General features: G+C 28.4%; 2 protein-coding genes and 1 non-coding gene across 5 annotated transcripts; all 3 read right to left on the minus strand.

Moving 5' to 3' along the window:
- Positions 1-11,136: 11,136 nt before the first annotated feature.
- Positions 11,137-11,218, minus strand: TRNAS-AGA (transfer RNA serine (anticodon AGA)). The gene has a single exon. It is a non-coding gene; the product is annotated as a tRNA-Ser (tRNA).
- Positions 11,219-13,384: 2,166 nt separating this feature from the next.
- Positions 13,385-15,300, minus strand: LOC112707774 (uncharacterized). The gene is made up of 5 exons (XM_025759722.2): positions 15,179-15,300; positions 14,950-15,070; positions 14,764-14,867; positions 13,780-13,911; positions 13,385-13,682 (listed from the first exon to the last, which is right to left on the minus strand). Exons 1-5 carry the CDS (start codon positions 15,179-15,181, stop codon positions 13,656-13,658), a joined length of 387 nt encoding a protein of 128 aa, XP_025615507.1. The 5' UTR covers positions 15,182-15,300; the 3' UTR covers positions 13,385-13,655.
- Positions 15,301-18,157: 2,857 nt separating this feature from the next.
- Positions 18,158-20,709, minus strand: LOC112707780 (chaperone protein dnaJ 49). Of its 3 annotated transcripts, XM_025759743.3 has the most exons (3): positions 20,475-20,709; positions 19,195-20,355; positions 18,158-18,413 (listed from the first exon to the last, which is right to left on the minus strand). In XM_025759743.3, exon 2 carries the CDS (start codon positions 20,323-20,325, stop codon positions 19,213-19,215), a length of 1,113 nt encoding a protein of 370 aa, XP_025615528.1. In that variant the 5' UTR covers positions 20,326-20,355; positions 20,475-20,709; the 3' UTR covers positions 18,158-18,413; positions 19,195-19,212. The 3 variants fall into 3 exon arrangements, with proteins under 3 accessions (XP_025615528.1, XP_072067644.1, XP_025615537.1); XM_072211543.1 differs by lacking the exon at positions 18,158-18,413 and having other exon boundaries at positions 18,950-20,355; positions 20,475-20,637; XM_025759752.3 differs by lacking the exon at positions 18,158-18,413 and having other exon boundaries at positions 18,950-20,347; positions 20,475-20,598.
- Between the last annotated feature and the right edge of the window lie 252 nt (positions 20,710-20,961).

The raw sequence follows: 20,961 nt of genomic DNA on the forward strand, positions 1-20,961 counted from the left end.
ATATTGCACATTAAATTCACGCACAGTCCTACAATAGCCTATAAATAACCAAGAAAACAAATACAATAAAATGGATGCTATGTGCCTTGTAAAAATAAATACGCCATTATTTCACAGTAATTTATGTACCCATATTGACTATCAGCTTCTACAAATATGGTGCCTTGAAATTCGTCAAGAAGTTGGATGCTATGTGTCTAACACAAAACATTCGGATAGCTCTTGGAGGCTCCCATGATCCATTACTACGAGTTATTACTGAGGTAATAGAGTCGTATCGATCAAAGATAAGGCCAATACCATTTCGAGTCACTACATGTATGCGCAAATGAGTAAGAAAGAAGTGTTATACATCAGAAGTCTCACCCTCAACAACGGCAAATGCAAGAGGTACAATATTGTCATTGCCATCCTAAAAAACTGCAACTAATAGAGCTGCTTTATATTTTTCGTACAGATGTGTACCATCTACTTGTAGGATTGGTTTGCAGCTCCTAAATGTTCTGATGCAAGGATAAAAGTTCCAAAATATCCACGTCAGTATCCTAGCATCCTGGACTACCTCATCTCCTTGGTATGCTGGTGCAGTTTTGATCTTGACTGCTACTGATAGATCTTTTTGTACCATTGCTTCAAATCACGACGACAAAGCTTCATAAGAAGCTTTCCAATCACCACAAAGGTTCGCAATTGCCTTTTGTTTAGTGAGTCATGCTTTGCAGTAACTTGTCGTATAATTGAATTTTGACTGCAATTCAACAATCACAAATTTTACTTTCAAAGATTGATCAGTTTCAACTAATGGCTTTATCACCTCTGCAATCATGTCTGAATTTAACTTGGCATGATCTTGAGAAATTATAGTTCTGGTGCATGTGTGACTACCATTGTATCGCTTTATAACCCAACAAAATTTTCTCTTAATAGGACTAGCCAATAGGCCAATCATAACTTGTTTCGTATTGTACACACTTAGCATAAAAAGTAGTTGGCTCAAATTCACACACCCAATAATCCACTCCTTTGCAAATGGTATAATTTTTAATTGCTGCAATAATAGTCTCTTTAGAATTGAATTCCATGCCAACAACAAATTCATTGTACGTAACAATAACAGGATCTACAGCAATAACAGCAAGAAATAATTTTAACTATTGCTTTATGATTCAATAATAATAATAATAATAATAATAATAATAATAAAACTACTTACCTGAATTGTCATACTCAGAAAATTCTGGTGCATTCATAGCGTCTAGATCCAAAGTGTGCATGAAAGAAGACTCTCCAGATGGATGTTGGCTCGCCAGTGTATTTGCCACATCTGCAACGTTAGACTCAACTATTATATCATCTTCACCCACTTCTTCAGTTAGACCAACAATATAGTAAGTGCTCTTAAAATTCTTTTCACTTTTAGTGTTATAAACTGTCCAGTCAATGTTAGCCTTCAGTAAATCAACATCAACTAATTCTTCAAACTCAACATACAACTCAATAACGGACACTTGTGTCCGTGTTTGTTGGTAGATTGAAAACATCTCTTGCATACTTGCTTCGTCAATCACATGCATTATTTAAAATTGAACGAAACTACCAATCACTAAAACAGCCTGTCTATAAAGAATATTTATAACTCTCTTTAATACTTAATTATCAACACATTAATAAAGTATACTCTTAAATTCCTCATATGTTATTGCAAAAGAAAAGAAATAACAGTATCACATAGATTTTCACATACAAAACTCACACTCTCAGATGTTTGGCAAAAAAATTGACCATTATAATATATTTTCAAACTAATACCTCTATTCATTTTTATACTCTTACATTCTCAAGAAAATAAAGCACTCTCACACTCAATCAACCTAATACCGTTCCTTCTTTTATAATACTCTAGTTATAATCTTTTATTCAAGAAATGACAATACGTAACATGTGTATTCACAATACACAGTCTGTGTCCTCACAATATGCAATTTATGTATTGACAATATACAATCTATGTATTATAGCTTTAATATTTAAATAATACAATACGCATTTTGTGTATTGCTTTATAAATATTTAAAAACCAAATCTGCCATCTATTTATATATTGTCTTTATAAATATTTAAAAACAGAATTCATTATCAACCAAATTTTACAAAACACCTTTGGGTGTGTTTGGGATTCACGTTGAGGAACAAAAAAGCTCGTTTGAACGTCTTGAACGCTACATTATTATGTTTGGCAATTTTTTGGAACCCCTAACCCATAATTGCTTTCACCTGTGAACGTACGTTCATGAGAAGCTAAAAATTCAAGCTTCTGCGTTCACGTTAGGAAAATTAATGACCATTGCAAGAGTTAAGTAACAAATCTATTTCATATCTACCAATTGTACCCTTCCTTTCTTCTATAAAAAGGATGTCTATAACCACATAATTTCACACAGTAGTAGTTCTCTCTATATTCTTTATGTTCTTTGTTACAGAAATTTTTTTTATCAAACTCTTTTTCAGATTTATTTCTATCACTGCCAAGGTAAAGATTTTAATTTTCTTTTTAATATTTTTTAGTTCTTTCTTTCATATTTTAATTTTTATGTTTTTTATTATATTTTTTATTTATATGATAAATATTTTTTATATTATTTTTTTAGTGTTCTGATGTTATTTTTTTAATTTTCTATTGTTATATTTTTATTTTTTATTTATATGACAACTATTGTTGATATAAATTTTATTTTTATTAATTTTTATTATATTTTGTTTATATAAATTATTTTTTCTATTCTTTATTGTACTATATTTATGTTATGTATAAAATTTTTTATTTTTTTATTTGATTATATTCATATAAATTTTATTTACTTTTTATTATAATTTTTTTGTTCATATGATATATATTGTTAGTTGTAATTATTATATACTATGTTTGTATAATTTTTTTTTATTTTTGTCTTTTATTTTTATTGTACTTTATTTGTTTTTATTATATAGTAATTATAAGTAATAAAAGAGTCATAAATAATAAAAATTTATAGTCCAAAATATATTAAATTAAATAGTACTCATAGAACTAAAATAAATTATAAAATCTTTTCTTCTTGTTTAACATTATAAAATGTATAGTACTCTTTTTTATATTTTTATTTCTTATTATTTTTTAGTTCATATGAATTTTTTTTATCCTTTACTGATCTTTATGTTTAATATGTAAGGTGTCTTTTTTATTTTTATTTGACTTTGTCCTTTTTTATTTTTTACTTATTTTTATTATTGACCTTTTTTATATTATTTTTCAGTATTGTAATCTCTCATCTCTCAGGTATGTTATTAATTTTTTTATGATATTTTTTTTATTTCTTGTTCATATAAATTTTATTTTTTTTATACCCTGTATTTATATTGTTGATATATATTGTTGATATATATTGTTCATATGAATTTTATTTTTTCTCTTTTATTATATTTTTTTTTATTCATATGATATATATTGTTGGTTTTATATATATTGTTCTTATGAATTTTATACATGAATTCTCGTTTTATATTTTATTATACTTTATTTTTGTTTTGGCTGAAATTTTTTATTTTTTATTCGACTATGTAAAATTTATAATTATAATTTTCATATATTATATTTTATTGTAACTTTTTTTATAATATAGATTATTGATCTCATCAAAAAAGACAAACTAAATAAAAAATATTCATAAGTATTAATAAAATTATGAATGTTGGATGTCAAAAAAGTCTTATAAAAATAAAATTATTGAGAGTATGGTATAAAAAGGTAACATATTTGATTAAATACTCTTATATATATATATATATATATATATATATATATATATATATATATATATATATATATATATATATATCTAAAATTTATATTTTTTTAATAGAATAATGAATAACAATGAATTAATAAGTAAATATTAATTTTATTATAAAATAAATTAATAAGATATATTCAAATATTTAAAATAAAAATAATAGAATAATATAAAAAATTATTTTAATTGATGTCTCTTTTAGTAATTTTTCATCTAAAAGTAATTTTAAATAGTATAACCCAAACAACATTTATTTTACTACAATCAATTTTGATATAAAAATTGCCAAACATAAATCACATTAACACAAACTTACTTTTCATCAAAAACAAGTTTGCAAAATCATTTTTATGCAAACTCTCGTTTGCAAACTGAAATCCAAACACACACTTTAACTTCTAGTATTAAAGCATTACACCAAATCTTTTTCAATATCTAAAAAAAAGTAACCACTTTTTACCTGCTGCAAACTAAATTTAGTTATTTAATTTGATGAAAACTGACAGGGGGAATGAATATTATTCATTTACCCACCAACCAGATCCATGTGCAGTGTAGTGCACGTGCGAGACAATGTCACACGTGACAAACAGTAACAGACAGCACTGAGATTAGTATGATTCTGCCGTCCAACCATTAGAGTAACATGCAACATGGAAAAATCGCAATCCACTGTTTCAACTTGATCATTACTAACAGTATATAGTGCCCAATCAGATACATAATTAATAATCTCACATATTCTTTATGGATCAATAATTTATGTTATGGCCTAAAGTTACAAACATCGATCACTAAACTATTCCTAGTATATAGCAACAACCCAAATTTTATCAATTTTACAACTTGGTCCTTTCCATTTCACTAAATAATCGTATTCATCGTCAAGTGTTGCAATTGATATGATTCTGATGTGAGATATGTCAATCACACCTTCCATTAGTGGATAATTAATATTTTATCTTCCTCTTATGAAACAAACATATTGGCATTATTTTAGCCCCTAAACTATATATTACTAGAGATGAGCATATCCTTTCAAATATACAACATGCATGAGTTTATCTAGTAATTAATCCGTTCTGTTGATTTGTCATTATCTTCTTTTTTTTTATTGCAAAAACGCACCAAATGGAACAATTTAAATGGGGTGTATGAAAATCTTGGCAATGTTGGTCTCGTTGACATATGGTATCTTCTCCAACTCATCACTTTGAAATTAAGGAAAAGTACAGATAACTAATAACATTCTTGAACAATGTGTGAATAATGTGAATTAATAGGGTTAAAAGAATAAATTTAACGAATAGCATTAAATTAAGGTGTAATGTACTTGTATTTGATTGATGATTGTTCATATTGTTCAAGATAATTATTGTTCTCTTAGCACTCTCCTGAAATTAATTGCAAATAATCAAATATACATGCACAGCAGCATTATCCGAAAACAAAATCACATAGCAAGTGGCATGGGAACAAATAAACATACATAAAAGCTGACAAAATTAAGGATGTGCTTCTTGCTTCCTTTTTTTCTTTTAGTGTTAAATTAAATGCATGTCTCTTTTGCTTGCTATACAAGTGTAAAGTGGCTACTAGGTAGTAATATAAACAATAATATCAGTGTTCAATATATAGTGTATAGTGCGTGGTGCACTATTAATTCCTCGAGTTTTCACATCCCGATCGAGCTGTGATTTATTTATTTAAAAAGGGGTCCAATAAGTGTGATTTAATTGTTTCTCGTTAGTGGCATGCAAATAAGTTGTTTTCCAGCGTGATATGATATGATAAGCCTCCCCAAGTTTCGAAAACACTGGCGATTGTGCAGAACTGCCAAAACATGTGCATATCTGGGAGTGGTTATAAAAGATAATAAAAAAATAAAATAGAAAAACACATATGCAACTCATTTTTTGGTCTTACCATTAGTATGAATTCATTGTATCTCAAATAATTTAGTTACTGTGGGACGAATGTTAAGGGTATTTTTGGGTGAATTTCTAAAAAAATATTTTAACTAAATATTTTAATTTTTTTAAGAAAATAAAAATAATTTAATATTTAGATATCTCATATAAAAATATAAATGATTATTTAAGATATTTAAATATCAAATTACTTTTATTTTTTAAAATATCTTTTAAAAAAATTACTTAGAGTAATATCTTTTCTTAGAAGCCATTCAAACAAATTCTAAATAATAGTATTAACCTTTTTAGTATTTTTATTTTTATTATTGAAAGTTTGTTAATAAATATAATAAAAAAAATGCGTAATGTTAGTGTCATCTTTTGTTTCTACTATTTGAGAAAATTTACTTGATTAATATTTTTTAGCTAATAAATTTATTTTGGTTAATGTCATAATTTGTAGTATATTTTTTTTCTTAACTATCTTTTCACTTTTTTTTTTTTTAAAAATATGTCAGTGTTAAATTAACCATACGCTGATAAAAGATTATTGACCACTTTACCACTTAGCATGACTCATATTACATTATCAATACAAAAACAAATATTAAATTCAAGCAATCAATACTCATCAAAATTACCAACTCTTATATGCGATTGAGATGAAAAGAGTAATGTTTGTTGGTTTGATTAATCTAATGACAATGAATTAGTTTTGTCGCGAGTAATTATGTTAAAGGCAAGAATAATAGAGTGTGGAATTTGTTTTTCTCTCTCTATTATTATTTAACGGGTGTGCAGTGTGCACTATGTTTTGTCATTCATAGCATTATTTTATTCCCACCATTAAGGAGTGTTCATCAAATGATTTTGAAATTCCAGCAAGTGTTAATTGCTATGGAAAATATATACAATTTTTATTTAGTGAATCTCAAAGTGCAATCTTCACGTTTATCCCGCACCTACAACACTTGTAAGACTTTGATTTTATTAAAATGAAATAAAAAGGACAACATTGACAACCAAAAACGAGTGTTGAACAATTTGACTGGCTAATTGGATTTCCAAGATGGGACCACACTTAGAATTTATGGTCCATGATAATGATGGTTCAACAAATACTATTATGAAACCACCCATAAGCCTCAAATAATATAGGATACTATGGCATCATGGGTACTCTATTCACGAATAAATCGGAATAAAATCCATTGTGGGAGGTCGAGGTGGGAGTGGGATAGTTATTAATTGATATAAAATAAATGCTTTATGTAAAAATCAAAAGTTAAATCAAAGAAGAATGGATAAATGTAGATATAAAAGATCACACAGTGAACAAAATTATACACACATTATTTAATAAATCAAGTGTATACATAAATTATACTCATTATTAATTACATTCATTATTCTGTCAATAAAAGTGTATTGTTGTTAGTAAAGTTGCATAAATATTATGCTTTTTTTTTCATGTAACACTATGCAATAAGTATCTAAGTGATGTGATTATTTAATAACTAAGTTGGTTGGTCTAGTGGTTAGTTCACTAGTTCGCTTAAACAAGTGTAGGGGTTTAAATCCCGCCTTATGCATGTAGCAATCCATTGGCCAGCAACAAACCCTTAAATAAAAACTCAGTATCGCGACGGATTAGTCCTTAACCTATCGGGATAGGAGATACCGTGGGAAACAAAAAAGAAATAGATATTTAAAATTCTAACAAAGAAGAATAATTTTACAAAAGTATTATAATTCGAACTTCACTTTTGGATAATTACCATAAGCGACAACAAAGCACAAAATCTCAATCATAAGCAAATGTTTCGTATTATTTTTCTAATGTACTTTAATTCTTCATCAATCTGAAAATTGTGAATAGCAATTTCTTCACATATATTTTCATCCTTCTTTGGCGCACCAACAACAAGTTCTGTCTTTTAGAAACATGAATCTTTTTATGGGTTTTATTTACTCTTTTCTAGAACTCCTAAATTTCTTTCACCATCTTCAATTTCACTAGCACATACAAAATATTCACATCAATGTTCAATTTTTTGTGCAATTTGAAGAAAGAACAGAGAAGAAAGACAAATCATGGAACAAAAATAAATTACAACAGCAACGCACTGCCACAGCATATGTCTCACGGTAGATATTGAAAAAACAATTTTCTAAGATTTCATTTCATTCTAGACTCTAGCATCACTGCATCAAGTTTATGCAAATACGTACTTGCTATTGTTGTAGTCAAATTGTTTCTTCTTCTTGCTTCTAAGTAACGAAGAAGAGCAATCAGAAATACTAGTGCAACTAAAGAATATGGGATCTTCTTTCGTTGAGTTGTAATCATTTCTTCTTTGTTAGAATTCCACAATTTTTTTCCCATTTCTGGTTATAAAATGAGGAAGGAAAGATAAGGTAAAAGAAATTTTAGTCTCAATTTTAATTTAAAAATCTTAATCAAATATCCACCTAATTACTATAGTCACATTACTTATTGCACACTGTTAGAATGGAAAAAAACATGACACATGTACATTTCTCCCTTCTACTAAAGGAGATACACTTTTATTGACGGAGTGATAAATGTGACCATCGGAGCATAGATAAAAATAACGTAATTTTATCTATCGTACGATCTTTTATGTATACATTTTTCCATTCTTTTTTAAATAAAGTATTATGTCTTTATACATATTTATATATTTTGATTTATAGAATTTTATTTTAAATTATTTAATCAGTCGTCAAAATAATCAAATATGCTATAATAAAATAATCAAATTTATTTATAATAATATAATAAAAAAAATTTATGAGACGTTACATACATTTTTTTTTTAAATTTAGATTCTATAAGATGGGAAGATTGGTAAAGTAATAAAGTGAAAGGTTAATTACCATAAAATTTAGAGTAATTACCTAAATCAGTCCCTCCCTGAGAATTTTAGAATCGGACATTTTAGTCCCCAAAGAAAATTAATACACAGATTAATTCTCAAGGTTTTATTCCGGCAAACAAATCAGTTCCCAATTCATTTTTCGAAGTGTAATTACCCAAATCAGTCCCCCAAAAATTTTAAAAACGGACATTTTAGTCCCCAAGAAAAACTAATGTACAAATCAATCCCCAATATTTCTCTCTGTTAGACATAATAGTCCCATCCAAAAATAAAATAAAATAAAATAATTATTATTATTAATTGCACAATAATATATATTAAAAGAAAATATTTTAATTTAGATTTATATTAAATACATTTTTTTAATACAAACATTTTTTTAAAATAGTACATCTTTTAATTATATTAAATACAAAAATATCAAATGATTTTAATCTTAAATTTTTTGTAAAATAATCTCTAATAATTTTATTTATTATTATTATGGAGTGACTATATATATATATATATATATATATAAAAGAATCTAATGAATAAATTATTATTTTTATTAATAATAATAATAATAATAATAATCAATAAAATTATTAAAGATTATTTTATAAGAAATTTAAAGTTAAAACTATTTGATATTTTTATATTTAATATAATCAAAAGATGTAATATTTTTAAAAAATGTTTGTATTAAAAAAATATGTATTTAATATAAATTTAAATTAAAATATTTTCTTTTATACATATTTTTTAATACAAACATATATATATATATATATTTTTACTTAGATATCTTTTGATTATATTAAATACAAAAATATCAAATGGTTTTAACTTTAAATTTCTTGTAAAATAATCTCTAATAATTTTATTATTATTATTATTATTATTGAGTGACACTATATATATATATATATATATATATATATATATATATATATATATATATATATATATATATATATATATATATATATATATAAATTTAATGAATAAATTTATCATTATTTTTGTCCAAAAGATACAAAAAATATAGTACAATATTATTGTGCAATTAATAATAATAATTATTTTATTTTATTTTATTTTTGGACGGGAGACTATTATGTCTAACAAAGAGAAACGTTGGGGATTGATTTGTACATTAGTTTTTTTTGGGGACAAAAATGTCCGTTTTTAAAATCTTTGGGAACTGATCTGGATAATTATACTGCCGAAAAATGAACTATGGACTGATTTGTCTGCCGGAGTAAAACCTTGGGGATTAATATGTGTATTAATTTTTTTTGGGACTAAAATGTCCGATTCTAAAATTCTCTGGGACTGATTTGGGTAATTACTCTAAAATTTATAACTCTCATTATATGTGAGTAATAATGGTTAAATCCTCATTTATTACTCTACTAACTTTCTCATTTTAAAAGAGTTTATTTGATCACATATTTTTTATTATATGTAGTAATTGATTGATAGCTAATTATTTTTTATGTACATACTAAAAAATAGTCATCAAATTAGTTCTTATATATTTATGTATAAATATATATGTTATTTAACTTGATTTTAATATATATTTAAAGTATACTTTTTTTTAATTTTCTTCAAAAAATTTTCTAGCGTTTAGTTCCATTTAATTTTATTTCTAATATTTTCAATTTGTGTCAAAATTATTTTTAGACATCAATTTCATGTAAAATATTATGGATAAAATTAAAAACTTTTAAGAATAGTTTTAATTTTTGACAAAAATAAAAAAATTTAAAAAAATTGAATGAAATTAAATGTTAAAGATATTTTAAAAAAAATTACAAACATTAAGAATAAAAAATATATTTTAAATTTTGTTATATATATTTTAGAAAAAATTGTAAGTATATCTAAAACATTAATATTACAATAACTTTAACAGTTGATTTTAATTAATATATATTATATATTTTTTATAGTTGAGATATACGGTTAAAAATGACTAGAATACCAATATATCAAAAACACTTGAAATTTTTTTTATATTTTATACATGTAATTAATTTAGTGACCGATCTTTATATGTACCCTCGTAACATAACTGTTGATTATTATACCCTCACCACCTTATTCCTTTAGAGGTATATAACTATATACACATATTTAACAATGCAATTATATGATGAAAATAAAGATGTTCAAAATTGGTCCATCGGTTACAAATATATAGTTACGCTTGCGTGCTGTACATATAATTTATGAAGTCATGGATTACATATCATAGCTTAAAAAATGGATCGAAAAGGTGCAAAATCTAAGCTTGTATGGATCAGGGTGAAGGAACCCTTAAGTTCTTTGTTCATATTATTTGTGCGTGGAAATTAAGGCTTGAAAAAGAGAAGGTGATGGAGTACAACCAATACCACACATGGATGAGAATGGGATCCATTATCGTTCTGATTGCATTGACATGTGTTGGTATTGGATTTGCTTCAAAGTCTGCCAAATAGAAAAAGAATTAAAAAATTACGTGAGCGGCAGGATTCGAACCTGCGCGGGCAGAGCCCACATGATTTCTAGTCATGCCCGATAACCACTCCGGCACGCCCACTTCTTGTATACTTTTCCCTAATAAAAATTTTTAAAACAAGATTATACTTTTTTTATTTTTGGGTAAATATGATGCATCTGTGATAAGTTTTACATATGTATTGTGTACTAATGCATTGAGGTTCTATTTTTTTATTTATTATTTTTGGTAAAATTACAAGTATCATATGTTAATAGCATCTTGTTTATCCTACAAACTAATCTGTTTAACTTGAAATATAAACAAACTTAACTTTAGAAATAAAATTCGCTCCGTTTAAATGAATAAATAGATCGACCCACTATATTTAGTTCATGTTGACTCCCCTAATCGAAATTTCACTTTATTGAAAAGTGAAAACTGCTTATACAGCAGGATTACCCTTGTATTTTGTGTCCAAGTATTCTGAAGAAAATAAATATGTCGCATATTCACGTAGAATAGTATGCTTATCCTTGTATTGAGTCCAAGTATTCTCAGTTGGAAATCTTTGAAGAAAGTAAAGATGCTACATAATATAGCATGCTTATTCTTGTATTTTTACTTTTTAGTCCAAGTATTCCAAGTTGAAAATCATTCAAAGAAAAAAAAAATGTTGAAATAATAGTGAAAATACGTTATAACTCGTGAAATAATGTCTTTACCATTATACTTTTAGACTTTGTGAAAAAATCTCCAAGTGAGAACAGCAAGTTTATCTACGTGGGTTTAATAGTCAAATTTATTTTTAAAAGATTATTTATTTTTTAAATTAAACTTTAAAAAATTAAATTAATCATATTAATTTTTAAAAGATAAAATATAAGTCAAATTAGTTATTTTGTTAGTTAGATAATAATATGTCATATTAAGTATCACGATAACGTAGTATGCTAATGTCATGTGTCACAACTCATAAGATAATTGATCGACGTATAAAGTTAGTGATACATGACATGCAAAATTTAGTTGATTCCTCCCAAAATTTAGTCCAATCTATAATTAGTTATCCATTGTCATCCTTCTATAGTTGTTTTAGTTCAAAATTCTGATTAACAAATTAACTTTTTTTTAAAAAAAAAGTCTGATAATTAAAAAGATATAGAGAAATGGCCTATAAAGCACATTGACACAAGACACGCAGTCACACAAATTTAGAATTTTTATAAAATACGGAGACACGAAATGTGTCCGACATACAAACACGGCAAATAAGGAAAGTGTCTATGCTTCATAGGGAATGACAATAACTAAATAATAATAATATTGGAAAACACTACGTTAAGATATTATTAAGATTCAAAGAGTGATCCTACAAATTCGGCTTTTTAATTATTGAGTTCTATCACATAAATAAATAATAATAAAACTTATAAATTTAAAAAAATCTAAAAAATTTAAATTTTAAAATATTTATTTAATAAAATTCAAAAAAATTACTTTTTTATTATATAACTAATAATAATTTCATAAAATCATTTAAATAAAAAAGTCACTACAAAAAGGATAAAATTTGGAAATGTAAAATTTTGAAATGCAAATGAAAAAAGATAACTTTGTAATAATTTAATTATTTTTATTATTTATATAAAGAAAATTTTGTTTATTAAGGTCTTAAAAAATATTAAAATTAGTAATATTAAAAAATATCAAAAATGTAATATTATGAAAAAAATTTATATAAAAATTAATTTAATTAATTTTAAAAATAAAATAACTTACATGTATATTTTTAAATACTAATTTGATTAACTTTGATATGTCTAATAATATGTGACATGTCACAAGTTATAACATCATCATGTCACGTGACACATCTTTAACTAACTAAAAAACAGATAAATTTGATTTATGTTTTATCTTTTAAAAATTAATGACTAATATAAACTTTTACTTTAGAGACCAATTTGAAGAATAAGTAATTCTAAAAACAAATTTAACTATTAACCATATCTATTTAATATAAATACGCAGTTTTGCATAAGTTTAATTAAAGGTTATATAAATTGAGAGTTGATGAAGATAAACTCAATTCTACGGGCTTAATGTATTGAGTAGTTAAATGATAGAAAATGGGTTATCAACTTATTACAAAAGCTGTCTGTAATTTTGGCCATGTTTTTTTCCCTTAGCACTGCATCGTGATAAATTGATTTAAATTTCATGTCTGTAGAAAATGTTCCGACTTATGAAAAGAAATTCAGTAACTCTAAAAATTCATCAATGATCACCGCCATACTACCAGAGAACTGCATTGAACAAAATATAATAACAAGTTTAAAACATCACACTCACTCGTTCTAACTTCAACAAAAATACCACTCAAATAATCTTTCAAAGTAGATAGAAAAATTAAAGTAGGTTAAAATATAAGCATCATCTATGCCTAATGTGAACAACAACATCTCATCCAGTCAAAGCCTCTGAGGGCTCATTCAGCACTGCTCCAGAAGCCCATCATACCGATATCATGGATATTTTAGATCAACAGCTTCTCAATAGCATCCTGCAATAGAAACAAAATACTTAGAATATATGCTTAACTAAAGAAACATATGACCACAAAAACCAAAGGAACAGCAATAGAAATATCATGAAAGTACCTTTAGTTGCTGTATCTGTGATTTCAACTGACTTCCTTCATTTGTTGTCACAGAACATGCAATCACTGGCCGGGTGACACCACAAGCTCGCCCAAGTGCTTGTTTTGATGGGACAAAGACATAGGGAACGTTCTAAAAGAAAATCAAGTACACATATAAATGATCAATGACCTATAATGACGAGACACAAAAATACAGAGTAAGAGAGTTAAAATAAGCATCATGAATAGTCATGAATCAATATTAAAAGCCTTGTACTATCATTTCCACACACAATTTATATCTTACTTGCCCCAACTATTAAACAACTTGACAACAACCCGCAACCTGAATCAACATCTTCACTATGGAGACAAATTCAACCATGACACTTAATCGATTTATTACACATCATGGCACATAATTGCAAAGAAAGAATCTCATAAAAGAAAGGTACTACAAAAGAACATAAGATACATAAACGATAATAATAGATGAAATTAGGGTTTACAAGTTAAGAAAGTTTTTATTGAAAATATAAAAAATCTAAGTTTTCAATTCATTTGTTTTGCGTTCATTTAAATGAGAACATTTAAAACTTTTCACTAATGGTAAGCTTATCATGTTCCCTTAGAGCACATGTTAGCTAAAACCTCTAAATGAAGATATAATACATGCCACATAATAAAATCCTGAAATAAAAATGACCAAAAAGTAACTAAAGTATTAAACTAAAGATACATTATATAATTCAATTTTCCAAATGATCAATATGCAGAAGCGTGACATATTGGTCACTAACAATAAAATAACCCAGTTTGTTCCTTAATCGTTACTTTGCATACTAATCGCGATCCAGGCGCAATGTCAATTAATCCCAGAGATTTTTATAGCTCCCACACTGAATCGTGACTAATAATAACTACCAATGTCCGGATACGCACTCTGTCAATGCAATTCCTTCGCTATAAATAAATGTTATGCGAGCGAGCGAGAGAGATATACCTTATCCTCAGCAAGAAGAGGAAGGTGGAGGAGAATCTCAAGCGGCTCAGTATCAGCCGCCATAACAACAAACTCCGAAATACCCCTGTTCAGGGTCTTAGTGGCTGCAACAAATAAATAAATGATTGTTAACATTTGCAGTTTGAAGTAACAATAGAGTGACGATAATAATAATAATAATAATACCTTCATTAGCACCCTTTTTGAGCTGTTTGTAGTTGGCAGCTTGCTGAACAAGATCGAGTATGGTTATGGTGAGTTGAGCATCTGCCAAAGGGTAAGCTTTTGGGTTCACAGCTTCTCCTGTCTGCAAACTCAAATCAAAACAAAATTAATAAAGGAAGAAAAATTCATCGTTGAATCAAGATTTGAACAGAATTCGATTAGGAAGTGGAATGAAAAGGAGAGAGCGTACCATTTTCGATTGAAGGAAGAGAGGGGGAGAAAGGGGGGCTAGGGTTTTTCGAAGACACAAAAAAGGGGCTGCAGGGTTTATGAGAGATGTTGAGTCGTTAAATATGTATAATTGTCCTTTTATATACAAACCCACTAATGTTTTTTTTATATATTTTTTTGTATTGGGCTTTATGCCTTTTGTGGGTCACTAGGGTTATGGTCATTTGTTCTACTCAACTGGGCCTATTGCTCAAAAACATACTGGGCCTTCTACGTTTTAACGTTTCTCTTTAATTTCCAAAAATAAATTTGTGATCTTTTAGGCCTGATTTTCCCTTATTATATATTTTTGGCGTTCCACTGATGGATTCTTTTCTTTTCTTATTTAAATCATTAAAAAAACCCCAAAAAAAGGGGATGTAATTATGAAAAAATTCACTTAATATTGGCTAGATATTCTAAAACAATTATTTGTGAAAAACTACAATTTTAAAATGAATTATTATTTGTGAATAGAGATAGTATCATCATCATCGTTATTTTTATCATATAATTAGTACATGGAAAAAGAATTATAGTATAAAAAAATTGGTCATTTTCTTAGTTTTCAACAGAAAAAAAAAAATTTTTTAAATGCATTTGAGCATATTTTGATAACTCCTCTTAGTAAAAATTGGATTATATACAGTAAAACATATTCCTTAAGAAAGATTGCCGCAAGAAGGTATCAGATCATCTTACTCTTATTTTGAAAGAAAACGATATTAGAGAAGTTTTTAATCATTCTTTATCAAAACTCCCCCTCACTGTACACAAAAAAAAAAAAACTCCCCCTCCCTAATATGCCAAAAGCATACATCTCTTCTACATCAAATAAAATAAGCATTTATATTGCGACAATTTATGTTCAGCTAATTTTGTTTAGATATGAAAAAAGATCATGTGTAATTCATGATAATAGTTAATTGATGTATTTTTTATATGAATTTTAATTTTTTTAATTTTAAATAATAAATTAGACCTTCAGATTTAAAGAATAATAAAATTTGTAAAAAAAATATGGGGATCAAATTTTTAAGTTCACAAATTGAAAGATTCAATGTGTTAAAATATTTTTTCATCTACAGTAAAGTAAATTGTAGTGTATGATTTGCACACAATTTTTTTTAATACTAAAATATAAATTTGAGAGTCAGATATTTATATGCTTAAAAAAAATTAAAATAAAGAAAAACAAATGTACTCTCCATATAAAAAAACACATCAAGTCTCCATATTATTTGAAAACACACCCTTGACCTTTGAGATGAGAAGAGAATAGAATGCCGTGTGAGCTATAACTCATTGACAAACAAAAAATAAATAAATAAATAAAAAAAGCATATATGTTCACGTTAGGGTAACTTGAATAACCACGTAACACCTCAACCAAGTAAAGCACATTCATGTGGAAGCAAGGTGCTAGTTTGGATGGCAAATCTTTTGCATGCATAAACAAAAACTGATGTGCCGAAATGGCACCAGTAATAAGTTTATTCGAACTGATTTTAGAGGCTCATATGATGTGCAATGGATAATGATTACTCAAGCTAATAGACAGTCAAATTAGTTGAGTTACAGCATAAATGACATAATTTTTTTATATTCACTTAAAAAATTGTGGGTTCGAATCTTTCTATATTTGATAAAAAAATAATTTTTAAAAGATATTATTTTTTTAATTTGTCTCATAGATATTTTATCAATTAAATTAGTTTTACAACGATCATAAATTAATTATTTTTATTCCTCCGTTATTCTATTAACAATTTTTGTCGGCGGCAATTGATAATATAAAATGTTAATTGACAATATATATATAACACCTAAGCTAATATGTTCAATTACACACTATACAATTGGGATTTGGATCCTCTAAAGTTTAAATTTCACTTTAGAGAGTAAAGTGTGATTTCTCACCATTTATTTCATAGATGGGATCAAGAATAAATGAGAGAAAAACCATTTAAGGGTAAAAGATCACACTTTACCCTCTAAAATACAAATTTAAAATTTAGAGAATCCAAATTCATACAATTGATAATATAAAATGTTAATTGACAATATATATAACACCTAATCTAATATGTTCAATTATACACTAAACAAATGTTTTAAAAATCTATCAATTTAGCCATTAGATTATATTAAAATTAGGATTTATTTAATTGAAAAAATGACTAAATTAATAAATTTTAATAAATATATTTGATCAACGTCTAATTAGACATACTAAATGCTTGTTTGGGCGGCATTATTTTAATAAAAAAATATTTTTCAATGAAAAAAATCTTTTATTTTTATTTTTAGTATGTTTGACAAATTTCTAGTAGTAAAAATAAAAACACTAAAAAAATTATATCTTTTTTGAGAAATTGTAATTTACATCTTTTTTTAAAAATCTTTTTCTCTTAAAAAAAAGATGCTTTTCATGTAATATATAAACAAAAAAAATATTTTTATATTGTTATACCCAAACATAATTGATAGATAAAAAAATCTTTTGCATAAAATACCCAAACATAAAATTACTTTTACTTTTTCATAAGATCTTTTAAAAAAGATAACTCAAAAAAAAATTTTAAAAAACTCACCCAAACAAACCCTAACAAACCCTAAGTATCATGTATGCTATCTTAACGCATATTGTTAATGGAATGACAAAAAGATAAAAATAATTAATTTAAAATCCTTGAAGAACCAAATTAATTGATAAAATATTTTAGTGACAATTTCGAAGAACGACTCATCGAGACTAATTTGACCATTAACTACCATTAACTCGTTTAAAGTCAACCTTCCTTATTTTTAAGGACGCTTTTTAAATGTTCCCAAAACACAATCACAAGTACGTGTACTTAGTACTTACCCAAACTTGGAACCCCATACAAAACGCGCGAGGAAAATACAACTAACGAGTTGTGTGAGAGCACGGCCAAGCACAACGACTCTGAAGAGCTCAATTTTTAAACGTAGGCAAATAATTAAAGATGGTAAGTTAATAGTGCCTTACAACTTCATACATCAACTGACAGAAAATATAACCCCCACCCCACAAAAGGCGCTTACGTGCTAGAATTCGGGGTGAAGATTCCAAATTTCCACAGGAAAAGTTTCCAATGGCGTGTAAAGAGAATGCCATGACCCAGGAAAGATTCCAAATTTCCAATGTATCCTCCATAAAAGGGAAATGCTAACACCCTATTCAAGATACTCTGCACAGACAAATGATACAAACTATAAACACAGATCCTATCACTATTAGCGAGGATAATAAGGGGAATCTACCATGTACAATTTGTTAATACGGATGTAAGAATAAGAAACCCTCGGATTCATTATGTATTACTCGTATCAACTGAATGTTATGCATATATTTTGATATCAGCCAACCGATCGCGTTAAATTTATGGACCGTCATCCTTAAAGTTAAATAAGGAAGTATGAAACGCACCCATTTCGAAGTTCAACCCTGCCTTCCCTCCAAAACAAAACAAAAAAGGGAAAAAAAACTCGAGAATTTGCTGAACTAAAATCACTAGAGCTAAGCAAGATCTTGAATATTAATTTTTTTTTTAATCTACTCACATGCTACTGCTTGTTTTGGTTTAAACATCAGTACACATTATTGATTATTCAAACTTTAAAGTTTACTAGTGATGCCAAAGTTCAACACAGCATCATGATTCAAGTAATATCTAACAGTATGCCTGGCGGCAACTTAATGCATATACTGGAGTGACAAAATCAGTAATGGTGGGTAAATAGGTAACAAAATGCTAAAATATATTTGTTCAGAAGTGACATGTGATGAGAAGAAAGAATGTGTTGTAGGCAATACTTTTTATGACGACCAATTGGTACACAAGCAAGGCACCAAATGGATTATTATGATAAGCTGCATCATAGGAGTCAAAAACTAATAATAAATTCTTTGTATCCATCGCAATGGGGGCAAATTTACATCTATATAATAAAGTAAGATAAAAACTTGACCTTGATTGGGGGGTATGATCAATTCACGGAATCAAACTTCCGGAGCATCTCACAGTGTGGCGTTTCCTGGATATACCCCCATTGGCGACGCTGCACCTCGAGACGACAATTCTGCCGAAGAATGCTGAAGTATTCCCTCTCAACCCTTTCTTCAATTGTAGCCCGTTCCGTGCTACCTATAGGATACTCCTCATTGAACTTGGTTGTCTTAACATAGTAGTGAACACCCTTCGGGGTAATGTACCGAAATTCATAAGGATAAGACCTTGAAAGAGAATACACAGGATCCGAAGAAGGCAAGAAATTCAACAGCAGAATCAGCAGAACAGGGAGCAGCTGAATCAAAGCTCGAATGTTGAAGCCACCACCGGAGCCATTATCCGCCGGCCTAGGACCCATCCCAGGCCCAAAACTGAACCCACCAAATTGGGTTGTAGGAGCCATCCCACCAAAGAAGAAGTTCCTGAAAATCTCCTCAGCATCAAAATCAGCCTCATAGTACCCATGGCGATAGGCCCTGGGGCCCGGCCTGGCAGCGGCCCGCTGCTCAAAGAGGGACTCATCTTCTCCGGCAAGATCATACTTTCTTCTATTCTCATCATTGCTGAGACACTGAAACGCCTTTGAAACGGACTTGAAGGCTTCTTCAGAGCCCGGAGCTTTGTTCTTATCAGGATGAACCTTCAGGGAGAGTTTTCTGTAGGCTTTTCGCACGTCATCCACAGTGCAACTCTTCTCCAACCCTAGAATCTCATAATAGTTCTTCTTCCTCCGAATCTCTCTAACCACGGTGACTTGCTCCTCCGTGTATGATACCGATGATGAAGACGAAGAGGGTTCAGCTGCCGAAACCCTTCGTCGGATTGAGGGTTGATCGTTTGAGAACGATTTTGGCGACGACGCGCTGGAACGCACCTCGGGGGTTGGCGCTGGCGTTTCGAATCGTGAATTAGGGTTTGACTCGGCCGCCGCAGTGCCTTCTGTAGCCGACAAAAGGTCGTCGACGGGAAGCGTTGGGTCGAGGCGGCGAGCCTTGGTAAGGAACTTCAAGGCGCGGTTTCGATCCCCAGATTCTAAAGCCTGTTTCCCAATTTTCAAGCATTTGAGCGCGTCGTCCTTGTTCCCATCCATTCTCGATTTCTAGTTAACAGATCTGACCAGCTATATAGAAAACGAAGATGATCGAAATTGCGGAATTAGGGATAGGATTGGAATTTAATCAATAAAAAAGAAGAGCTTGGGATTGGGATTGGGATTCAGGGAATTGAAATTGAACTTACAGATGGGGATTGAATCAGAGAGACGATGATCGTCGAAGAATTGCTTCAATTCATGGGATTAGGGTTCGTGATTGGGGAATTGTTGGATAAAATTTGGAACTCCTCTCTAACCCTCAGTTGTTCTCAACCTTCGTTTTCGCCTTATAACGTTAAATCGCACTATGTCTTCCACTACCACGCGCTGTATGTCGCACGTGCTTATCAGTCTCTGCCTTCTGTTTCATGCCACCGCCACACGTGAGATTTTTTCCTTGTTGACGATTATATTGTCTTTTACATTTTACTCCGGGTCAACGATAATTGTCAAATGGGTTTGGCCCAATGGAGAGTAGTTGGGCATACTAGAATGACTCTTTTTGGATCGTATTAGGCCCAAAGGACGTGCACATAAAACTGCTACTCTCTCTTTTAGTTATTTTGTTGTCACGTCTGTTGGGTTTTATCTCCTTCTTTTTTTTCTGTGAAGTAAAATAGATTTATCCGAGTC

This window comes from Arachis hypogaea, chromosome 1, assembly GCF_003086295.3.
Source record: "Arachis hypogaea cultivar Tifrunner chromosome 1, arahy.Tifrunner.gnm2.J5K5, whole genome shotgun sequence".
Taxonomy (NCBI): Eukaryota; Viridiplantae; Streptophyta; class Magnoliopsida; order Fabales; family Fabaceae; genus Arachis; species Arachis hypogaea.

Excerpts from the sequence above, each read along its gene's own strand:
- LOC112707774 (XM_025759722.2), bottom strand. Across the intron at positions 14,868-14,949 it reads CAAAAAGGGTGCTAATGAAG|CCACTAAGACCCTGAACAGG; the intron begins GTATTATTATTA and ends TATTTGTTGCAG. Across the intron at positions 13,683-13,779 it reads CACAGATACAGCAACTAAAG|GATGCTATTGAGAAGCTGTT; the intron begins GTACTTTCATGA and ends TTTCTATTGCAG.
- LOC112707780 (XM_025759743.3), bottom strand. The coding sequence starts at position 20,325 with ATGGATGGGAACAAGGACGACGCGCTCAAATGCTTGAAAATTGGGAAA.